Source organism: Lepeophtheirus salmonis, chromosome 11, assembly GCF_016086655.4.
Source record: "Lepeophtheirus salmonis chromosome 11, UVic_Lsal_1.4, whole genome shotgun sequence".
NCBI classification, from domain to species: domain Eukaryota; kingdom Metazoa; phylum Arthropoda; class Copepoda; order Siphonostomatoida; family Caligidae; genus Lepeophtheirus; species Lepeophtheirus salmonis.
Window position 1 is genome coordinate 12,742,435 of NC_052141.2, and position 23,886 is coordinate 12,766,320.

Here is a 23,886-nt window from a genome sequence, read left to right on the forward strand (position 1 = left end):
ATTTAATAATGATTCAATACCATAAAAATTGCTCTTTTTTTTTAAAACCAAAACTCAATCGTCCAAGTAGAAAAGCCCAGCATGAATATCAAAAAATCATTGTTATCAATTATAATATCATTAGGCATAAAGATTATTCATTTTAGACTAAACTCATGGATTGACGAACAAACTATTAGCAAAAAGCGTGATTACCACTTCGTTAGGATCCAGGATGTATTAGAAGAAGAAGCGTTTGGCTGCGGAAACAAACCACTGAGAGGATTCGGGGAGGCAGTCAAACCTTTAATCTTGAACTTGGATTTTTTGTTAACTGAAGCATATTTATCAAACCTAAATAATTATACCAATTTGAGCTGTGTACCTCAATATTTTCAAAAGTTACTTCATTTTAAGTACTAATTTATTGTATTAAACATTTGTGTTTGTAAATCATAGGAAAGATTATATTAATAGCTTTGGCTGGAAATGAAAATATATTTTTTCTAAAGTGCTGAAAATTTTCTTTTGAATCCAAATTTCAAACCAAAATTAAAATTGATTTTAACACAGAATATATGGATATACAGACAGGTAATTCATTTCTAGAGATTCAGTGGATATAAATCTTTTACAGTCTGAATTTAGGTTAAAAAATCACGGGGTGCAATGTATATAGTGCTCCCTAATGTATATCGTAAATATATTTTTGATCAAAGAAATAACAATTTGATCGTATTTATGAAATATTGCAGGCGTTTTTTATGTATACGAAGAACACTGTTTTTTTATATTATGTTATTGCTCTCTGATAATATATATAAATTTTTTTGAGTGTTCTCCTTCTGTTTCTTTGTTCATTATATAATAGTTTGTCGTGGTTTAAGTTCTCCCTTTGAAGTAAGCATTCTTACCTCTCTTTGGTGTAAATTGTTTTAAAAATTTATAATAAAATAAAAAATTTCCATGAACCAATGTTATTTTAAATGTAGAAGGTTCTCCTCTCTAGAACAGTAATTCATTTTATCCTCCAAAATCATGTAAAAAGTACTTAACATTATCTAGGAAAGAATGAACAATTAAACCCAATACATTTTATACAACGTTTATCGGTTTAGGATGGTTTATTTAAAAGATCAGTCAACATTATTACGTGTAATTGTGAATTGTATAGCATATCTGAGATCTAAATATGGAATATATTTTCATAGAAAATATTGGACGGTGCATTCATTGGATGAATGAATTTTTCATATTTGTTGGGGGACAAGGAACTAATTGAAGGGAGCTTCTCATTGACAGACCTTGCACCAATAGGCATCCTCACACTTCTTTTCACATTTGTCAAAGACCATGTTGGAGCACTTGTCCACGGTTACGTTCTTGCACGAAGTATTGGGAACATTGATGCAAACCTCCTGTGGCACTTGCTTGCAGGATTTGGAAGCTACTCTCTGAGGCACTTGCTCGCATTTCTGACGAGGAATGTTCTGACAGGATTGAGAGGGAACGTTCTTGCATTCTTGGCGAGAAACGGTCTTACATTCATTTCTTGGAACTTGCTTGGCAATAGTGTTGCACTTCTTTTCGGGGACTTGTGAACATGATTGTTTTGGAACGGTGCTACATATTTCACGTGGAACATCTCTGCAGGATTGTTTGGGTACCTTACGAGTAAGGGGATTGCAAATCTTTTTGGACACAGGCTTGCAGACCTTTTCATTGACTTGTTTTGAAATGACACGAGGAACTTGTTTAGGAAGATTACGACAATTATTCTTGGGCACTTTGCTGCACTTTTGTGTGGCAACCTTTTTGTTGACATTTCTAAGGATGGGCTTGCATTTGGCAACAGAGACATCATTGCAGATCTCTTTGGGGATTTTACGAACAACGTCATTGCAAGTTTCAGTTGGCACCTGTTTGCAAACTTGTTTTGAAGATTTAACAGGAACTTTCTTTGAAACAACGGAGCATTGGGTTTTGGGGACTTTGCTACACTTGGTAGTTGGAACATCTGAGCATTTTTCTTTAGAGACTTGCTTACAAACAGGTGATGAAGGAATACCATAAGTTGTGTCCAAAGCGTTGTATCCAGTGTTTCCCTCAGTGGGATTCGAGCAGACTGTTTCATAGACGGGCTTACATTGTTTTTCGTAGACGGTTTCACATTTATCCTCGTAGACATTTGTGCATTCTTCTTCATCAACGTTTTTGTAAGATACCTCTAATTTTTGTGTGCATTTGTTTTCCTGAGTAGTAGAACACTTTTTCTCAGTGACCTTTTCCCAGATGGTTTTGCATTTATTTTCCTTGACAATACTGCACTCTTGGTCAGGGACTTTTTCGACTTTGTTTTCAATTACGGTTCTACATTCGTTTTCGTAGGAGGTCTCACACTTTGTTTCGAATTGGGTCTCATAAACAGTTTCATCTACAGACTTGGACACGGTGGCACACTCTTGGTCTTGGATTTCTTGGCAGTTTTCAGTGGTCTCTGTGTCCAAAACGGTTGTGCAATCCTTTTCCGTGATGGTTCTGCACTTTTGTTCATCAACAGTTTCACATTTTTGAGTCGTGACTGTGTTGCAAACATCTTCATTGACCTGAATAAGTATTTTTGTGATTTGTTGATTCAGCATTGAGTCGGGTTTATAAAAAAACAAAAGAATGACTTACGGTGTCGTAAATGACTTGGCATTTTTCCTCATTGACGGTGTTGCATTCTTGATTGAAAACGGTTTTGCATTTCTGTTCTTGAATTGTGCGGCATTGTTCCTTCAGTTCGTTTCTGAAGCTGTCTGTGCACTTTTCCTCATTGACGGTGTTGCAAGACTTTTCTTCCTTAGTTTCACACTTGTTTTCCTGGACGGGTTGACACACTTGCTTAGTTGCTTTGGTGCATTCGTCTTTGCATTCTGGCTCATTGAAGCAGAGGGGACCAGAGGGAGACTTGGATCGAACAAGAGTGCACTTTTGATCACCAGTCTTGCTTTTTGAAGAAAAGTCTGGATTTGGATAAGCAAGTGCTTGAGCAGAGAAAAGGACGATGAGGGTCAGGGAATGCTGTAAATAAGTAAATGAAATGAAGTACGGATGGCTGACTAAAGGATGTATGTACCTTTAACTTCATGCTTGGATGATGTTCTTGGGAGGACTGTTGATTCGAATTGGATTTCCCTTCATTTATATACCTTAGGTCATATTATTTATCTATGTAGTTGAGGAACAAAGTATTTATTTTTTCAGGTCAGATTTGGTTATTATGATTTTTTAAAAGTTGTTTATTTGTCCTGAATGTAAGTATTGTGTGATTAGAAACACACTCTCCCTGCAATTTAAGGGGTTGTTCCTCTTGAATGTTGCTATGCAATCCTCTATCTTCTTGATACATAACTTTCACAAAATAAAGGATATTTGTTTGTTTGTGTGTCAGTAGGATCTTCAACATTTATGCTTTTTCGACTCTACTCATTTCATATTTCAACAATGAGTAGAGTCAAAAGAGTATAAATACATTAACATTAATTGTACGGCCCTAAATAAGAAAGGGAGACATGTTATATTTATAGGTATATCTCAAATTAGTCCATTTTAAGACCCATAGGACAATAATTTTGAAGCTATTTAATTCATTAGATGTAAATATTAATAAAAATTCTTATTGATTTGTATATTAAAAATAAAAATAGTGTATCAAATGTTATTAATAAAAATCTAAAATCCATTTAAATTGTATCTTTAAATAAGTAGTTTACAAAAATGTAATTTTTACTTTCTGCCTTGATTTCCAACATATCTTCAATTGACCTTCAAAAATGGTTAGGAAATTACTACAGGATATTTTTTGAGGAGTTTTAAATCTGCAATTGTTCATTTGATTAGGAAATTATTTTCTTAATCTACTAACACATTTTGAACATAGTCGACTCAAATTTCGGCATCTTTTTTTTTAGGAAAATATATTTGATTTAACTAAATGTAAACTCTCATATCTTCGGAATTAATAATCGAATCGATCTTGTGATAAGACAAGATATTTATGTCATTCATAATGATAAAAAATATAACCTTATTTTGAAAGTGTTATGAATTCTGATTTTTTCGATTCAATAAATTACCCGCCAGCCTCAATTATAGTCTTTACATTAGGCTAAAAGTGAGAGCATTCCCCATGTGTTCCTTGACAAAAGCTGGAATTTCTTCTGGATCCGTAAAATTAGTTTGCCTTTAGTATTGTGGGGTGTCGGTTTGTTTATCGCACCCAAAATGAAAAATAACCATCAGATTCAGATGGGGGCCAAACGGATGGCAAGATGAAGTCGTCAAATTGTATTATATTTATTGGAGACGTGCCCTGCTGCCTCATGTAAGACTTCCTTTGGCAACTATGTCGATTCAGGGCTTCGTCTTTAACACATCACTTCGACTGTTTCCCTCAGTCTGCATTATTGTTGCCTCAAATCACCTCATAAGATTACTTCTAAATATTTTTGATTTCTATTTTGCTTTTTTCCCTTTGAAATTCAATTAGTTTTACTTGAGTTTCGAATAACTCTTATAAATATTATTTCATCAGTTAAAAAGTTCTTATTTTTCAAGAAAAAACTAATGTTTATTCATTTAATTCAAAGAATATTCGACATGTTTATAACGCAAATCAAATTCGTAATAATAATAAGGATTAGAATTACATTCATTGCATTAGTTATAGTGGTATAAACACCATGAAAATGTTTTAAATATTTAACTTTAAAGGATTAGTAATGTTTTTAGGGGTTATTGCTAATTGTATTTATAAGTATATTCATATGAAATATCATTTATTTTTAAGTATAGTTTTAAGCCCAAATTTATGCTAAAACAAATATTTTTTAGACTTTATATAGTAATACCTTTATTTATTTTAATAAGCAGCATTTTGGTGTTTTTTAATAAAAATTACTACAGCCATTGCTGGTTTTAAGAGGGTAAAAGCCATAGGCCTTGTGCTTGTACGAAAAATATAGGGTCGTATCATTTGATCTTTATTTAAGGCCCAACTCCATTTAAAACCAGACCTAACGACACATATTTTCATGAGAGTCAATCAAAGTAAACTTATTATTCGTACTTTTTTGCCAATATGAAGAATATTTAAACTAATAATCCCATTAGCTTTTCCAGTATTTGGGGTAAAATGTCCTAAATACTTGTTATTCGGATCCGAAATCAAAGACACATGTTCTGTTTTTTTTATTATTTGAATAAAACTTATCAGCAAAGCTCACAATATTAAATGAATCATTTTGTTTTGTATATTTGAATATTTGATTTACTTCGTATATATCATGAAATAACATCCATATTTATATATTATAGATTTGTTAACATTGATATTTCTTCAATTTTTTCGCTTAAAGTCGCAAACTAATGAGTATCACCTTACCTGGGGCAGTAGATTAATAATGAATTGATAAATTAAAGTATTATCAAGGTAACTTGAATTACAAGGTACGTCAATAACATATATTGGACCAGACCTCCTTTTCAAATTGTTATACCATACCACCTGCTGGTCAAGCTAAATAGAAGGATTGCTTTTTTGACGTCAGTGCTGATGTGAAAAGTTTATATAATATTTAAATAAATATTGTATTTTAATCGTATTCATAGTAAGTAGATAAAATTATTATTATTAAAATTTCCTTAACCTCTATTTATATAGTGACTTGTGATGGAGGCCTGCAATAGATCTTGTATCTATTGGGTTGCTATTTGTGACTCACCTAATAATGTGTTTTAGCTGATTTCCCTAAGGATTGCTCACGGAGATAGATTTCGGAAAGAGCTTGTCATCGAAAGGGTCACCTTGGAAAGATAGCCAGAATATGTGCTAATCATTTTGAGGAAAGCTATATAAAGCTAAATTCTAATTCACATTTTCCTTAGGGTGATGATATGACGACTTGAAAAAATATGATCTTAGATTTAAAGTAAATAATCTGATAGTTTGAATAAAGGGGCAATTATTCATGGACTGGTACATATGTATCTCTCCTTTAAAGGTTACAGATACATTCAGTCAAGTGACATTCGTCCGGCTCCTTGTTTATCAACTATAAAAAGGTGGAATCGAATTTTTAAAACAATTCATCATTATCGAAATAGTGTCTCAACAATTTAAATTCTAAACTAGTATTTTATCAATCAACTATTTTATTTGATATAAATTAACGTAATAATTTATTGTTTTGTTTATTGCGTTTTGGCTTTAATTGTTTAAATTAAATATGATGTGATTTGCAACCATTATCATCAGAATCCCTTTGACATATCACAGGTAAGAAATATTCCACTCCAAATATTTTACAACTAAATCACGGTATATATATAGGTACCGGATTTCTTCACCTTCAAAATTCCATGACTCACATCCTGATTTTGGAATTTTCATTTTGAGAGAGACATAGTGGGCTGAAGCTGCCAAAAGGATACCTCTCAACTCTGGCTTTTTCTTCAGAATAGTTAGTGGCCTGGCGATGAGAGCTTTACAACTAAGAATTGCAAAGTTCAGAGCCCTTGTTACCTCAGAAGTTCCACCCTCCTTCTTTGAAATTCCAAAAAGAACAAGACCCTTAACATATTTTTCTTCCCCATTCGTGAGCCCTTTTAGATTTATAGATACAAAATATTTTTGGATATAGATGGCAGGACAGTCTACAAACGCATGAAGTGTGTTATTATTTAGTTTTCCACCGTCCTTGCAGGGCCTTGTATATTTAATACAATCTGTGGAAGCTTGTAATTGGACGGTAAACTTTTTTTCATCATTTATTCCCCTCAGAGAAGACAATATTTTTCTTTTCCAACCCATAGGGAGGCCAACACGCTTACCATGCAGCTCCCAGAGTCCATTCACAGCTGCATCAAAATTTAAGGGAACCATCTTAACGTACCACGGGCATGGAATTGAAGAATTAACAAGTGGAAAATCTTATTCTACCATCGTTGAGCAATTCTTCCAAATTTAACTTATGAACTGTTAAAATATGTCGTGTGATTGTGTGTTGTTCTAAAATGGAGGGGTCCTTTAAATTTCTAAAATACAACTTTTTAATTATATTTTGACATATTATAGCAATGGTTGAGTCATTTCTAAATGCAGGGGTGAGCATCCAAATTATTCTCTGAGCTGAGCCCAAAGTTGAGAGATCAAAGATATAATTTTGTTGGTCAGATTAGTCCCCATCATAAGCCAAATGTACAGTTCTCGGTTCGTTATACTTCTTCTCCATTCTACTGCTGGATTTCTTGATTTTGGAGTAAATTTTCGGGACAATATGTAGCCTTATATAAAATTAAAGGTATTACCAAATTGTTATAAAAGTCAACTGTTTTTTTAAGGTTGAATCTTTTCTAAAAAGAAATTCTTTTGTTGACAGAGATCCGAATTTCGCTCCAGTTATCTTCATGAATACCACTGTTATTCCATTTGATACCCAAAATCGTACTCTAATATCCTCTTCAGGCTTCCAGGAGCCCAAAGGTAAAATGGAGGTCTTATTTTTATTACCAGTCAATCCTGTTTTTTCTTGAAACTTCCGAAAATGATTAAATAAGACCCTACATATTCTGGCAATTAGATGAGATCGTTGAAGTGCCGTTATATAGCAAGGCACGTACAGGGTTAAAAAACGTTCCTGAAGTAACTTTTTTACAGATCTAAGAATTTGCCTATGTGAAATAGAGTCGAAAGCTTTACAGAAGTCTATTGCTATTATTGCTCCAAACTTCTTCTTCCCACTTTCCACTGTGTCAATTGTAGCTTGACTGTAATTGGTCTCCAATGGCTATAGTTTGTCCCATCTCCTTTTTTCGGAATCAATGTAATTCTTCCTTTTGTTTGTGATTTCGGTAGTCGTCCAAACTTTTCCATAGAACATCCAATTTTGAAAAGATATGGAACGACTTCATCTCTAAAATTCGAATAGACTTTACCCGAGACTCCATCTCGGCCACAGGCTTCATCTCCCTTATAATACTTTCCTATAAAGTTAGATTTAATATCTTTGGAGAAGATATAATTTCCTTGCATAGTGGAAATTACATCTCTTTTCGGAAAGTGGCCTCTTTTTGTGCCAACAAGTTTTAGGAAATGGGAATGAAAGTAGTCTAACACATCTACCGGTTTTGTTATAACTTTTCCTTCATGAATAATTTTTTTAACACGGGGAGCAGAAAATCTGTATTTCTCAAAAAATTTCTTAAGTCTTCTGCACGCAGACCCTTCGAACTCAACTTTTTTCTTTCATTTCGGCCTCAGCAATTTCTGCAGTTCTAAAAAAATTCAGAGGATCTGCAAAATAGGAGCGTGCAAAAATGGATCCGTTATTGAGAATATTATCTACTTGACTGGCGTATAATATTGTTTCTTTCCTATTTTCCAAAAGAAACTGTCAAGTCGTTGAATGAATTTTTTTATGAGACTTTGAGTCGCTTGTCTGGATGAAAATGAGTCATTAAAACCTCCTAGCAATTCTTTTTTTAATTTCGTTTTGTATTTATCGTCTTAAATCAACCATTTTGGTATACTTAATTGAGAAGCTTTATAAGGTCAATTTTATCAATTTATGATCAAAGGAAGGTATAAAATGTTTTTTTTTACCATATGAGTCAATGTAGGAGAAATCAAAGCCAAGTCAATTCTGGAAGACTGATTCCCTCTCCTCCAAGAAATACCCTCTTCCGCACTGAACTTTTTTGTTTAGTCAACAAGATTGAACTTAAGAATTATATTTTGTAGAGCAGTAATGTTTGGATAGTGTGCATCATATTTATGGAGATCAACATTTAAATCCGCAATTAGCGAGAACGGAGTTGAATCCTTTATTTGGTTATTAAAAATTGCATGAAAATAGGAAGTAGACCCTTCATTAGCCCATAGGCATTCATAAGACTGAAACTCATCCCATTTAAAGAAATTCGAATTTTATGCCAATCGCTTTTGTAGGAGAACTCTTTAACACAGGAAACATTCTTGATTTTCTTTGAAATAAGAGTCAAGACTCCTCTATTTGATCCATTTCCACTAAAGAAACAATGAAATCTTTTAGGTAAGCAAATGGGACAGTTTTTATAGCAAGAAGAAGATATCTCTGATTTAATATCCTAAATCTTTCTCAATTCTGGAAGACTTATCTTCATTTTTGTCTTCTATCAATTGGTCCTCCTTATTCTCTACAATTTGTACATCTGATGGAAAACGTTTTTGCATAGGTTTTTTGAGAGCCATTTCATATTCAAAAGTTTTAAGTCGTTTTTCCAAGCAATAATACATCATATGTCGAAAATTAAAGCATCTTTGACATTGAAGTTTCACTCCAGAAAACTTCAGCTTAATTAAATTTCCTAACACTGGTTATAGTAGAGGTATAGACGAAGGATCAGCTACAATTTCCACGATGTAGTCACTGCCGCGCCAAATCTCCCTATAACAATTATATTTTCCCTCCGCTTTGTCATCAATTGGTTTTTTTGGGGATAGGGATTTATAATTTCCCAAAATTGATTCATCCATTCAACCACATTTGCCTCATTTACTCATTTGAAAGTATTAGTAAGCGTCACAACCAATTTCTTCTTAATATTAATATGAACATTGTCAATTCCTTTTATTTTAAAAGTGACATCCTCGATTGAACCGTCCAAATTTTTTATTTTCATCACATTGTGTTTTTTTAAGTCATCAATTCGATCTCTACCAACATTAGGGAATCTAGTATAAAAACAAGCTTGACCCAGACTAAATGTAGGATTAACTCCCAGAATTTCATGCTCATTAAAACCATATTTAATTACTATATCGTATAGGTCAATGTTTTTAACATTATCTCCTCTAAAGTATAAACCTTCTGTATTTTCCATCGTGAGCACAAAAGTCTCACAATTAAAGTTATTGTCCAGGTTCACCCGAACCATTACATCTCTACGAATACTTTTATTTTCTTTCAAGACATTTGAGTAACCTCTTCCATCAATCCTCGATGATTTTCTGATATTATAATCGGGAGGTTGAGTATATTTTTGGACTTTTTAGTCATCATATCTTGAGGCAGATTAACACCAAAGTCGACCGTAGTCCTAAAATCTTAGAGGCATGTATGAATTGGATAACGCTACTTATACTCTTTTTAGTATTGAACAAGTTAATTTATATAATAATGTATCGTCATTCTTTGAGTCCAGCTTATTTATAAATAATTATGTCAACGGATAAGAAGTTCCATTTTAGAACTCTTGGGATTCATAGTGCATCAGTAGTGTGATACAATACTCATTTCCTAAGCATTTCCATAACAATCATTACAATCAGATTTTTCTAGTATACTATTGAAGACCTTTAGCTTAATAAACCCATATGTCTTAGCATTATTTTAATATATTTACTGCAAAAAATTATATATTTACAGAATAAATTTTGCTCTTCTTATCGGTACATAAATCTTTAATTAACAAATTCAACATTATTAGGGATTGTATCTAAAAGTTGTTAAGATTGTTTATTCGTTTAACTCAATCCATAAATTTAATTGTGTATCCCCCGTGAAGTCACGCTCTACCAACAAAGGGAAAAAAAGGAAAACGCGTATGCATAATTGACAACGATGAAAATCCAGTTTAGCATGGCATGTCAAAAAAGAAACCAAAAATCAACATGGTAACCCTGACAATTTTAAGACGTTTAGAAAGAGAGAAAAAATAATGGTCATGGCGTTTCATTAGATCACCTATGACAAGAGAGGAAGGAAAAAAGTATATAAAAAAGGACATTGGGAAGAATTACTCTGATATCGAACTCCAAGTCTACTCTGAGTCCACCAAGGACTTACAATTAGAACTCTGCAACAAATGTTCAATCCGCTTGTGAATATAATTGAATCTATTTACGAAAGGATCTTCACTACTCGAGAATGAAATAAGAATAAAAACTGCTATGAAAAAGAAAATTCCTTCTATATATTACCAATTACAAATTGACGGGCCAGCTAAAAAAAAAAACACACTGGATTTACATAGTTGGTAATTGTATTGGTAAAATGTATTTCGAGTTACTTTGAGTATTATAACATATTTTTGTGATATTATGTTAGACAAGAATTAGTAAATGAAAAAAAAAAAAAATCATAAACTATTATAAAAATATTAAATAGAAGTTATTAATATACAATGTAAGTTATACCAAATAAAGTTAGAATTATTCTATACATAAATAAATATATTAATTAGTAGAATAGAATATATACATTGCAGACAAAACTATGGAGAATGAGAGGCAAGATGAGTCAAAAATAATCTTTGTGAGTCCTAAACTTAAAGTTTCAATCATCCATAGATGACAGAACTCCACTTAATAAATGGAATTGATATTAATGTGATTGAGATGAGCATACTAAATTAGTGAACTTAATAACTTATCCAACAAAGAAATTGAAGGACTTTTATCAATGAAATCGTTTTTTAGAGTAGGAGACGAAGCAGGGTTGAATTAAGGAGAAAAGAATTCAAGAATTATAATTCTTCAGTAGATCTTTCAGTCGATTATTTTTCTTTTTATGGAACTTCTTAGTTCTTATGGAAGTATGTATGTATATGATGATTCTGTAGCAGATCCGGAGGAATTGCTGTATTTCTGAACATAGAGGCAATGCTTCAAGAGGTCGTCAAAAGTAACTATCACAGACCTTGATGTGAAGGGAGATCTGCACAATGAACGATCCTTCCATAAAAAAGGATCCATGAGAGGTAGGGGAGATTTCAGAACATAGTTGAACCATCCATCCAAATGAAAAAATATGAATTTCTAGGCAATCCAGGCATAAAGATAATTTTCTAAACACATTTCACGAATAACATTAATTATATTCAATATTGCACTGAGACAAACTATAGATTTTTTATTAGAAGGAGACAAGAACAATGATTTAGGAAATAATGAATAAAAAAGGGGGAAAAGCAGACCCAACAACCGTTTCTCCTTTTCTAATCTCAAAAACAGTTATTTAACTAAACTTGCTGCCCAGCTTTACTCATCAGTAGTGATGAAAATCGTGTTTGTAAATGGGCATGGTAAAAAAAAGAAACTGAAAATTAAAATTGTAATTCTCACAATTTGAAAATATTATAATTGAATTTAGTTAGGAAAAGAAGTTCACTCCTCGGGAGTTAAATTATAATGCCAACAGCCTAGGAAAAGAAAATTTATTCTTCAGATTACATTGTCCAAAAAAACTGTCGTGCTAAAAAGTGATTCTATGATGTTACGCAGTTTTCTCCTGGGCATTTTCCTCCTGGGAAGTTTCACCCTGCCGAAATTTCGCCCTGTGGAAGTTTCACCCCCTCATACATATATTATAACTAAAGTTAATAATTCTGTAAAGAAAAACGCGTACAAGGAGCAGGGGGGTTGAGAGAAAGACTTATGGTATCATTGTATAAAATACTGTTGTGATTATCAGCTGCCTCTTTTACTATGATTTTTGAGGGTATAACGAAAGTATTTATTAGTAAAATGTTTAATGAAGATATACTACGTATAATAGACATTTTTATCCGTTACAGTAGATTTTAAAACGTCACACTCCATGAAATTGTAATTATTCATTATGAACGATATTCTCAGAATAATAACTTATGAAACGACAAAGTAGAGTATTTCGAAATATATTTGAAGTTCCAAGTTTAAAAAGAAGGCTTAAATTAAATATAATCTACATACTAAAAAATAAACCATCCATCATACATTTATGTTAAATATACAAAATTAAACAATTGTAATCATATAACTAATAATAGCAATAAATTATAAATTCAGAATATTGAAATAATAGATTAATCCAAATAATATTTTCTTATTCTGACATCGGAATTCAGTTAAATATGTCATAACTTTAAGTTGCTAAACACAAGCCAGACGTGGAGTTTAATCAAAAAGAGCATCCCCCTTTTTTCCTAATGTGGAAGTTACTATATACAATTGTGCACAGCATAGATATCGATGAGATCTAAATAATGATTAATATTAAAGTAAATGTCAAAATCATAAAATTAGACAATAAATATACTAATAAAAAAAATGTTAGAATTAAATCCATCGTAAAGATTTAGAGCAAAAGCTAATTATGTAGTAATGTCCGGCGATATTACTCCTTATTAAGTTACCCCCCCCCCCGTTATTTATGCTTGTATACCAGCATACTATTATCATGAAGGATACGCACAATCGCTAATTATAATACTACACCTAATGTAACTACCCCCGTTGTTGTTATTGACTTTTATGTAATATTGGAAAACCTAATGATCATACCCAAGTCTTTAAGTGAAGAAACTAGTGTCAGACAAACTAGTTGCGACCCATCCAAAGCTACTACTCCCCTTGTTGTGACCATTTAAGCACTTGTTTTTGCCATTTAATGAGTTGAGCATCATAATTCTTGATAATTTTAACTAAAATAGAATCATATTTTATGGTTAGATTTAAAATTAAAAAATGAATACTTACTGTTAGATGGTACAAAATTCAGAGTTCCATTTCGTAATTTGGTGTGGATGACTCTAAACATCTTAATATATAATATCTTAACTCCACAATTTACAATGGGGGTATTTCTATAAATGACATCCTTACCAACATCCTCCATAAATTAATGATGGTTCTTTGGGAAGAGAAGAATTTACCCGTGTATTTCTCCATAAATTTTTTGAACGTAGGATGATTAGCAATGGATAAGCTTATATTAAATGTAATAAGCATTTTTGTGGATCAAAGTTAAAGTCTGACTTGATGTATTAATCGTTAACTTGATTTTATAGATGAATATCCATACTCTTGTTATGAGATGAGGATAATGAGTGGCGTGTAATTCTAGACAGGGGACTAAAGGCACATTTATATTGATAAATCCGACAAGCCATCTGTTTCTCATCTGGTAAGCATTTTCCAAATCCCTGGGCCTCCACTTTCAGAAATCCAGAGAAGGCGACGTTATTTTAGGCATTTTATTCAGTTCTCTATCGACTATCAGCATCTAATATTATATTAATATGGAATAATAAAGGCGGGAATGATAATGTTCTTGATAGAAGATGTATATTATTTAATCAATGATGCCATAAGTATTTCTTCTCTTCTCCTCGCACGCTTTTGTATTCTTAACAAAATTATCAACCTTAAATCTTCCATATTCCACAGTATATGTATGCCCCAGCAGAAGAGATAGAAGAAGTAATGAGATAGAAACAAAGAGAGAGAAGGAGTATGAGATAGAAACAAAGAGAGAGAAACAAAAAAGGAGAAAAAGAAAACATATATTGTTTTAACATTTAGCCTCATGTCTCAAATTGTATAAATAAATTATTTCAAGCTTCATGGACACAAGAAGACTCGTTGCATAACCTTAGTGAGTGAGGGATTCCAAAAAACGGACATTCAAGGGGTCCTCGAAGCAAATCATTTTTTCTTTTCTCTCTCTTTGTTTCTATCTCATTACTTCTCTCTCTTTGTTTCTATCTCTTCTAGCTAGGGCATACAAATACTTATGTACTTTTATTATGAGATCAATTCAAAAATGAGTTTTATCTTGAAATATTGTTGTAGCCTTATCTTAAATTGACAACGATATTGAGTGTTTTTGGAAAAGTTTTTATTTAAAATTAAAGTTCATACTTTTAGCTATCGAATCCAATATTTTTAATCTATTCGTCTTGAAGCTATAAGTATCTAAATAAAAAGCACCTATTTTTCGCTTTTAACAAAGATAATTTTAGTTAAAGTATGATGCAGACATTTTAAAAATGGTTTTAAAAATTTTTAACATTCGGCTTTAAAATATATTAACATAATTGATCCCTATCTTCAACACTGAGGGCTTAAAACAGCTTTGAACCTTAAAAATAGCCAAAAATAACAAACAAATGTTTGGCTTTTTTCTGAAGGCCACGACAGAAAAAAAACTTCTTTTGTACCATTTTTGATGTGGATAGTCTTATCGACATTATAAATTGTCCATAAATTTGTCGAAAAAAACTTATTTTATACCATTTTTGAAGTGGATAGTGTTATCGACATTATAAACTGTCTATAAATTTGTCGAAAAAAACAAAAATATATTTAAAGTAAAAGTTGATTAAACGAGCAATTAATAGAAAAGGTAATCAGAGTTGTGGGGTTTTTTTTTTGCTACAAGTTAATTCTTTCTCCCGGGTGCAGAAGAATATTATTTTAAGGGCCAATTCATTGATGGGAGCTCGCCTATAAAAATACCTCGTATTTCGAAAGGTCAGTTCTAATTTTTCCTTATGGCCAAAATCTCTCAGCCTATTAACTAAGTAAATAAGTAGTAGAAGATACCACGTTCATTTGGAAACGATTTGATGGTAGTAGACCGGAAAAGCATGTTTATCCTACAAGAAACACGTTCCTAGTCATTAGATACAATTAGGGGGGGGGGGATATTCATAAAAATGAGCAAATTAAATTTTAGCTCAATTTTTCGGATGCAAAAGTGATTTTAAGCACTTTGGAAAAACAAATCCGGCCAAACCCCCCTCCCCTACCCCCAAAAGATACTTTTTCACCTATGAATGTGTATTTTTTTAAATCATTTTTCAACGTAACAAGAAGAAACTAGCTAATGTCGTGATCATTAAAGCTTTATATGCTTAAAACAATAGTTATATAACATTTTAAGTTTATAAAGTACAGTTTTAAGGTCATAAATAAGCTCAAAGGTCAACTTCTAAATTTTTATTTTTGCGTGTGTTCTAGTGTATCCAATTTTTTGGGTGACCTGTTAATTCGAGCCTCTGTTGTATTATAACGAAAAAATATGTTTCTAAAGTTTCAGTCTTCAGGTTTAGGAAAGCTCGACTACGGAAAATTTGTATAGAGAAAGTTTGTACTGGGATTAGTCACACTGGGAAATTTCGGATAAGATAAAGCTCGTCCGTCGGAAGACTCCCCTTCCTTTATTTGATGTAAATAATAATCTCACTTATGTAATGAGTAATGTGTTCGGACAAGAGACAAAATAATAAATATGTGATTAAAGAAAAATAAACAACACGACACCAATTCGGATGGAAGAAGTGCTAATCACTTAATTATCCATTATTATTCGACTTTAGACATAATGGATTATTCATATTGGAAAATACTCATGGTGGGACGAACAATCGTGACATTAGATTAGGCAAGAACAGTTATTTCCTCTTTGTTATGAGCCAGGATATATCAGTAGAAGAGGTGGTTGGATGTGGTGATGTAAATCACTGAAATGATTCGAGGAGGGACTCAAAGGTCGGATCGTGGGAGAGCACGTTGAAATGAGAGAGTAAGGAAGGAAAAATATACATCCGTACATACATTTGGAGCAACCTAGAATTGAAATAGGGAGATGAGAACGATGCTCCTCGTCTCTTCATTAATCTTCTTTCTTATTTGAAGAGTAGGTAGCAGGCTGCACTACGTAGTCACTCAAGGGACTTGAATCACCAGAGTTATATATATCTAGAACTTGGAATTCATACCTCCAATGGATCTCAAGCCAAGTTATGAGACCTAAATAAGTGATTTATACGTGCCTTCAGCGAATTTTTGAGTGTATGTTGATAATATACTAACAATGACATTTGAATATGTAACTTGATTAGTAATAGTAAACTTCAGTGATATTTATCAAACAATATGTATAATACAACTTTATATATTCATTCATTCCAAATCAGAAAGAGAATCCGGCTCTCACTTTATTAATGTTTATAACTAATATTAATATCCATTCCTTTGTCAATGTTTAATTTCATTAATTAATTTATTTGTTTTAATAAATGTAATAACCGATAATTTAATAAAATAATTTAATGGAAGAACATAAGTGAGGGTAATAGAATATTGTATATACCTTCAGTGAGATTATTATTTACATTAAAGCAAAGGATGCGAGTCTTCCCCCTGGCGAGCTTTATCTAATACGAATTTTCCCAGAACGAGTAATTCCAGTACAAATTTTCCGTATGCGAGCTCTCCTAAAACCCAGTCTTCAAACCGTTATTTTTACCTCTATAGCTATTTGAAAATGACTTTTTTAAAGACATTCTCTATTTGTAAAGGGATACAGAAGTTTCAATTTTAAAGTTATGTTGCTGAATTTGAGATGTTTTAATTTTAAAGTTATGCTGTTGAATTTCAAAAGTTTAATCAAAGTTCATTTTCTCACTTGATACATAAGAATATAATCCATATTTTTCATTTTGAAGAAAAGAAAATTGTAGCCCAACGAAATACTTTGGATACTCAAACGATCAGAACCACTTTACTAACTTCAAAAATCAAATCAAATAAGTATCAGAGTTTTGACCCATTAAACTTTCAAACTCGAATCGGAAAGTAATTATGAGTTCTATTAATCATGAAAATTTTAATAATAAAATAGGAACATTTTTCAATGAAAAATAAATACTTAGCCTGATTGCTTCAACATATAAGGTACAATAAATATTTATTCCTTGACTAACTTCCTTAATCCTATGACAATAAATTGACAAAACTATGAGTTTTAATAGCTTATTTATAAAATGAATTTAAGAATCAATTATTTTCAACGAGGATGTACATGATATTATAATGAATGTCTGAGAAGGAATTTTTCGATAACTCCTTAAATACGTTGAAATAGAGGCATGCATATCTAAGCATGGATATAGAACATAATTTTTAACAAATGAACAAAAAAAAAAAATGAACGGCGTTCATTTTGTCTTTCATTTTTATTTTTTCAAAAGATTACTACTTTTTTTTTTCTTAATTAAGGCTATAATTATTATTATTTTTAGGATGCCAAAAATAAAATAAATATATATTGAAAAATTATGGAAGTAATTTTGTGTTTAAAGTTATCAATTACACTGTAAATTGATTACTTTATATGAAATGTCTCACAACACACCCTTTGCAAATCACTGGACTATGGAATTGTCGTGTATGAAATAGGTATTCCAGGTTACAACAGAGCTCAATTTTCTAAATACTTATTAATTTCTTATTTTTATTTATAAATATTTTAATAAAAATTTGAATTTTATTTAAGACACGATGATGAATGTATTTTAAATTCAAATGCATTCATGAGAATGCTTAAAATATATATGGTAGTCATTTTTTGGTACACAGAAATGATTGGTCTCAGATTATGTATCACCAGGGGAGTGATGTTAAGACCAAGTAGGGGGTAATAAATAAAGTTGTAAAATTTTTAAATAATGTCATAGATTATTTTGGGTTCCTTTAATTCCGATCTTGTTTAACTGCCTAATTATAAAAGGCTGGTTATATATTTTTTTTATATATATAACAAGGGAGTACGAATCTGTTAAAAAGTAGAGGTCACAGCAAAGTTTCTTCTTTAGTAATTATAATCATTGCTATTTCGAGAAGTGACTTATTATTACCATTTCAGCAATTATATCATATAAATTTATCAAGTCTTAATTATTATGAACAGGATCTTCACCTTCAGAGGCCGCAGAACGTAATTATATATATTTGTAAGGAAAACTTTTAACAAGGTTTCTATCTTTAACTTTAATACTATTTATATTAAAATCAAACCAAGTTTGTCTGTTTCTCTGATTGTGAAGGACACATATTGACGAACGTGTGTTGCTAAACCTCAATGCATCATACCTTAAATTTCAAATATTATTATTTTTTTTTTTTAAATTCAAATATTCAATTTTTCGGAGAAAAATTTTAAAAATCTATAGCTATTCACAAAAAATTTCAAAAATCCAAAGTTGTTCGCAAAAAGTAAAAAAATTTTGGAAAAAAATTTCAAAAATTCAAAGATGTTCACAAAAGATTAAATTTTTGGAAAAAAGTTATAAAATTAAATTTCAAAAATAAAATTTTTTGAAAAAAAAAATTGAAATTTTTCAGAGAAAAATTTCAAAAATCCATAGCTATACAAAGACAATTAAATTTTTCGGGAAATTAAATATCAAATATTAATTTTTTTGAAAATAAATTAAAATACCAAATTTTCTAAAAGAATAAAAAATCCTTAATTCGGGGTGGGGGGGGGCTACTGTCCCTCCAGCCCTTCCCCTGTGGAAGCCCCAGACAAATGAACGACGAACGAAAACTTTCCAGAAAATCAACGTAAAATGTCCAAGCCTGAGCATATCCAAAAAACTAGATTAATTACTCGCGACTCGACTTTGACTGTAGATCTAATTTATACTAAACTCTAGAAAAGCATTAACACTATAGACCCTATGTTATAGTTATGGACTTGAAATGTCTGAAATTAGTTAGAAAAAAATAATCTGAAGATTTGAATTGGACTAAATGCAAAGATTCTAGGTCTTGGATTTGTGAGCAAAGACATGATACTAAACTTGGAGTTGCAGTATATTGACTTTTCCCCACCTCTAATTATTAGTGCATGCAAAAGATCAACAACCTATTTAAATATTTCATTTTGATATCATAACTGTATTTCGTCACATTTAAGGAGTTAATTGGTCAATCAATATTTTATACCTTCACAGGTTCACAAAATATGGAATTGTTCTCTTCGATTTTCATTTTGAAGTAATACTTATATTAAAAACTAGATATAATGAAACTATTTTAGTATATTAATTTTTGATATTCATTACTTTATTTCACCCTGGTACTATTGTCCCAGATTTTACAGTATTTAAGAAGTTTTACTGTTTTTATTTCAATATTAAAATTTTGATGATTAGGTTGAGATACACATTATGCCACGTGACTTTAAACTATAGGAGAAACAATGATCTATTGAAGAATTTTTTAAATTGTACATATTGACTAAGAACCTGCCATTTTATTTTTTTCATAAAATGTTGTTAAATCTACCGATGAGGTTAAATCCTAATTTTCCAGTAGATCTGGTGCCACTCCAGATATTTATAAAAGTAATTGGAAATTAATAATTCGGAGGCACAAAATTGATCGATAAATATATTCATTAAAGGCGAAATCATTCGATTCCTGGTCTGAAAGACCTCTTTCCCTGGAGAAGCCGAGGACAAAATATAAAGAAGACTTGAACCCTTGAGCCTCAATAATAATAAAGACTGATTTTAAAACAGAAGGAGGGGAGCCCGAATCATTTAAATAGTCTTAGGAGTGAGTACCTTGATAAAAGGGTTGGCTGATTTTAATCAAGTTTTTATCAATTGTAAAAACAGAATTTGTATAATAAATTTTATTAACTTTTCTTAATTAAGCATGATTTGGCATCAGTAATAATAAAGACGGATTTTAAAACTAAAAGGAGGAGAACCCGAATCATTAAAATAGTTGAGTTTACGACAAAATTTCCTCTTTAGTAATTATCATCATTGGTATTTACAGAAATGTCCTCTTATCAGGAGGATTAATGTTATTTGAGCAAACATATGATATTAATTAAAGATAAAAAGTCTTACTCATTAGTTAATTATCACGAAAGCACTCACAAAGACACAAGAAAGAAAATACATTCTAACTTGTATTAAGCGGTGAGGCAAAGAAAACTGGAAAAGCGACCGATTAGTTTAGATGACCTCTTAATCCAATTTTCCTTTTCTGTAACAATTCTTAGAAAAAAGTTGCATTAACGTAATGTATATAACTCATACTTCATAATCTAAGTAGATAATATATGTTAAAGAGCTCTCTAAAGTAAAAAAAAAAAAATACTATTCAACAAATCATTTAAACTGATGAATTAGCCCATCAAAAATTAATTTCAACATCAAATCGTGTTTGTACAAGACTGTCTAGTAAGTTTCATTCTTATAATATGAAATACTATCCTCCATTCATCTTTGAATAATACTGTAATGAATTCATACCGATGATTATGTATGTATTTATATATTAGTTGCCGAACAGAAGGGATAAAAAACTTCATACATACTGTATTGATTGCTCATATCCCCAATTCTTGAGTTTAATGGGTCAAAATTTTAAGTAATTACATTTAATAGAGCTGGGAGTTAGTAAAGTCTTATGTATTTACGCACGGAGTTAAATAGATTTGGAATTAGAATAAGTTTTATTCAAATAATATGATATTCCCCCATTGTATTAATAATGTAATGAATTCATTGTTATGAAAAAGATTCATATATTTGGTGTCGAAATGGAAATAATTGAAAACATCAGTCAGACTATAATGATTTCCTATATTACATGATATGAGCTTAAAAGAATCAAAATAATGTAATGTTTAGGAATTAGGTACATCTAATTATCATGAAGTAGTAATTAGGGCTGATAGGTTATTTACTCATTGTCAGTTTGGAACACAGAGAATATGTATATTTATCTATGATTTAAAGTCACAAATTTTAAAATACCTGCAGATTCGGAGACGGGATCTCTAAATATTATAAATCCAACCTCAGGAAACTATTTGAATTATATTCTATACATTAAATTTAAATGTTCAGTCCCTAAAATAATAAATAGTCATAAATTTTTTTATTAAAAATACACACATCTAATAATTCATTATTCTTAATTTATAGTTAGTAATAATATCTTAGCTCGGAATCCAAAAATTTGAATGATACAACTTCAAATCCATATAACTAATTGTTCAAATATACTGACTTTATCAATTTAATCACATTATTATTGAAACATCAATCGAAGAATAATAATTAATATTAATTAGTCATTTGAATCAAACATACTACATAATGACCTTGTACAAACACAAACTAAAGTTACTACTTTATTTTTGAAGATCAAATTCCTCAGTTCAAATAATTAATTTAGTTCAGTAAGAATAATATTTCACTCTGAATAGAGAAATGAAATTCGCATTAACTTGTTACAATATTATTGATATAATTATAATATTAAATACAATAATTTTTGGGTTTAAGGTCCACACAATGAATTTAAGATACATTGGACAGTTTATCCACTCTTCTATTTGTTCCAGGATCACTATATCTCTTGCGTTTTCTATTTTCTTGCACATTAACAGTGGGACTTTTAACGATGAAATTAGACCTTTTCTAAGCTATTAATTCAATCAATTTAAAAATCATCGTATAATTTTACTAGGCACATAGCACTTGAAAAAAAGGACCATTGTATATATTGTGTTTCTCTACCCTCATTAATGGTGAAGATTACCATTCGCAAATTTTAACTTATTGGTAAACAAGACATTAGAAGAAATAAATTCCTCAATTTATTTAGTAGTCATCTCTTTTGGTTCCACATTATAGTCTTCCTAACCTAGAATAACTTTCAAATTATTATGACGTTATGAAAAAAATTAATACAGATTTGCTATTTGATTTTTAACCATAAAAATTACACTCCCCCATACTCGAGGATAATAATTGAATAAGTAATTGAGCCGGGGTCCACACCAGATACTTTTTATAACTTTATAACTCATTGAATCTGATTAGTATCAAATCTGTGATGATAGCCGATAGAGTTCAACAGCGGTTTTTGAGAAGAGAATCTCATGAGTTTCGCAGATATGAATGATTTATCGTAGGCGTAGTCCTTCATATGTTAATGACTCAATTCAATATTAATTGTCATTTTCTGGTATGCCTGAGTAGAATTGATTGAACAATGGAGTTTATCCTTGGAAATTTGGATGGAGATTACGTTTTCCTCCAATTATCGTCAGGATTGAATGCCCTGTTCAACTCAATGTTTGGAACTCGAGTCAAGATGAATTGATAGTATGGATGCTGCAGAACTTAACTAGTCTACTATCTACATATTCTATAAATATTAAATTCCAATAGATTTACAATAATACGGATATTTTTTGTATAAAAAAATTAACCATTATCTTAGATATTGTAATAATTGAGGTATTTAATTTGAACCATTGACAAATTATGAATAGTTGAAAAAAGTGTATCCTTCTAAAGACAAGGAATAAGTAATAATAGTGTGATTTATAAAATAATAAATTCAATTCTATGGTTAAAAGAACAACACCAAGCATAACATAAACCTTTAAAGTAAAATTGAGTAAAGGAAAATAAATTACATGCATATCGCAAAACACCATAGAATAGAAATTAAACAGTTGTAAGAACGATATAAATTTATTTTAAATTTCTAATTTTTATTACTATATAAATATTCATTTAATTAATATTGATCATATAATAACTTCAAGGTGATTATTTTATTTAATTAATATTATTATTGTGTTATAATACGGAAAGAGAAAGTAATCGTTAGTCAGATATGAGAGGAATTCATGATATTGACAGCATCTCACATCGCCGCTTACATACTATTCCTGTCGTTCATTCTGACGAAAAATATGACTGATAATTTATTTTGCTCGACGCAGAATATGTACATTTGGAGTTTGCGAATATTCAATAATACTAAATCTACTTGAATTTATAGAATATATAAGTAGTAGTGAAGTTTTGCATCATGGACACTATCCTATGAGTTCCAAACTTTGAGCAAACAGGGCGAGCAATAACTTGAAGGAAGACCCTCCATAACATAATCTTTATCCAAGTTTCCAAAGGTCAACCACATTGTTATTTAATTCATTTCTACTCCAGGCATATGAGAATGAGATGTCAATCATTAATTAATATTCAATTGAGTTATTAATTAAAAGATATTCAACTATTATGGGGATAACATATGAAGGACTAAGACTAGGATGAAGCATCCCAAGAAATCCTTTTCTCCATAAGTCATCTTGCTTTCCTCCAATCCCATAGATGAATCCCATTGGCTATCCTTACAGATTGATTTTCTGTACACACCTTTTGCCCTTTGGGTCAAAATGACCCGTCTATACTTTGCTATAAAATTATTGGACTTTTTTAAATATT

At 30.9% G+C, this 23,886-nt stretch overlaps 1 protein-coding gene across 1 annotated transcript; it reads right to left on the minus strand.

The window, feature by feature from the left end:
* Positions 1-1,084: 1,084 nt before the first annotated feature.
* Positions 1,085-20,567, minus strand: LOC121126111 (uncharacterized). Its single transcript, XM_040721416.2, has 4 exons — positions 20,479-20,567; positions 3,101-3,517; positions 2,659-3,045; positions 1,085-2,585 (listed from the first exon to the last, which is right to left on the minus strand). The coding sequence occupies exons 2-4, from the start codon at positions 3,110-3,112 to the stop codon at positions 1,272-1,274; spliced, it is 1,713 nt and encodes a 570-aa protein (XP_040577350.1). The 5' UTR covers positions 3,113-3,517; positions 20,479-20,567; the 3' UTR covers positions 1,085-1,271.
* Positions 20,568-23,886: the final 3,319 nt, after the last annotated feature.

Coding starts and splice junctions, on each gene's coding strand:
- LOC121126111 (XM_040721416.2), bottom strand. Junction 2,586..2,658: donor GCCAAGTCATTTACGACACC/GTAAGTCATTCT, acceptor ATACTTATTCAG/GTCAATGAAGATGTTTGCAA.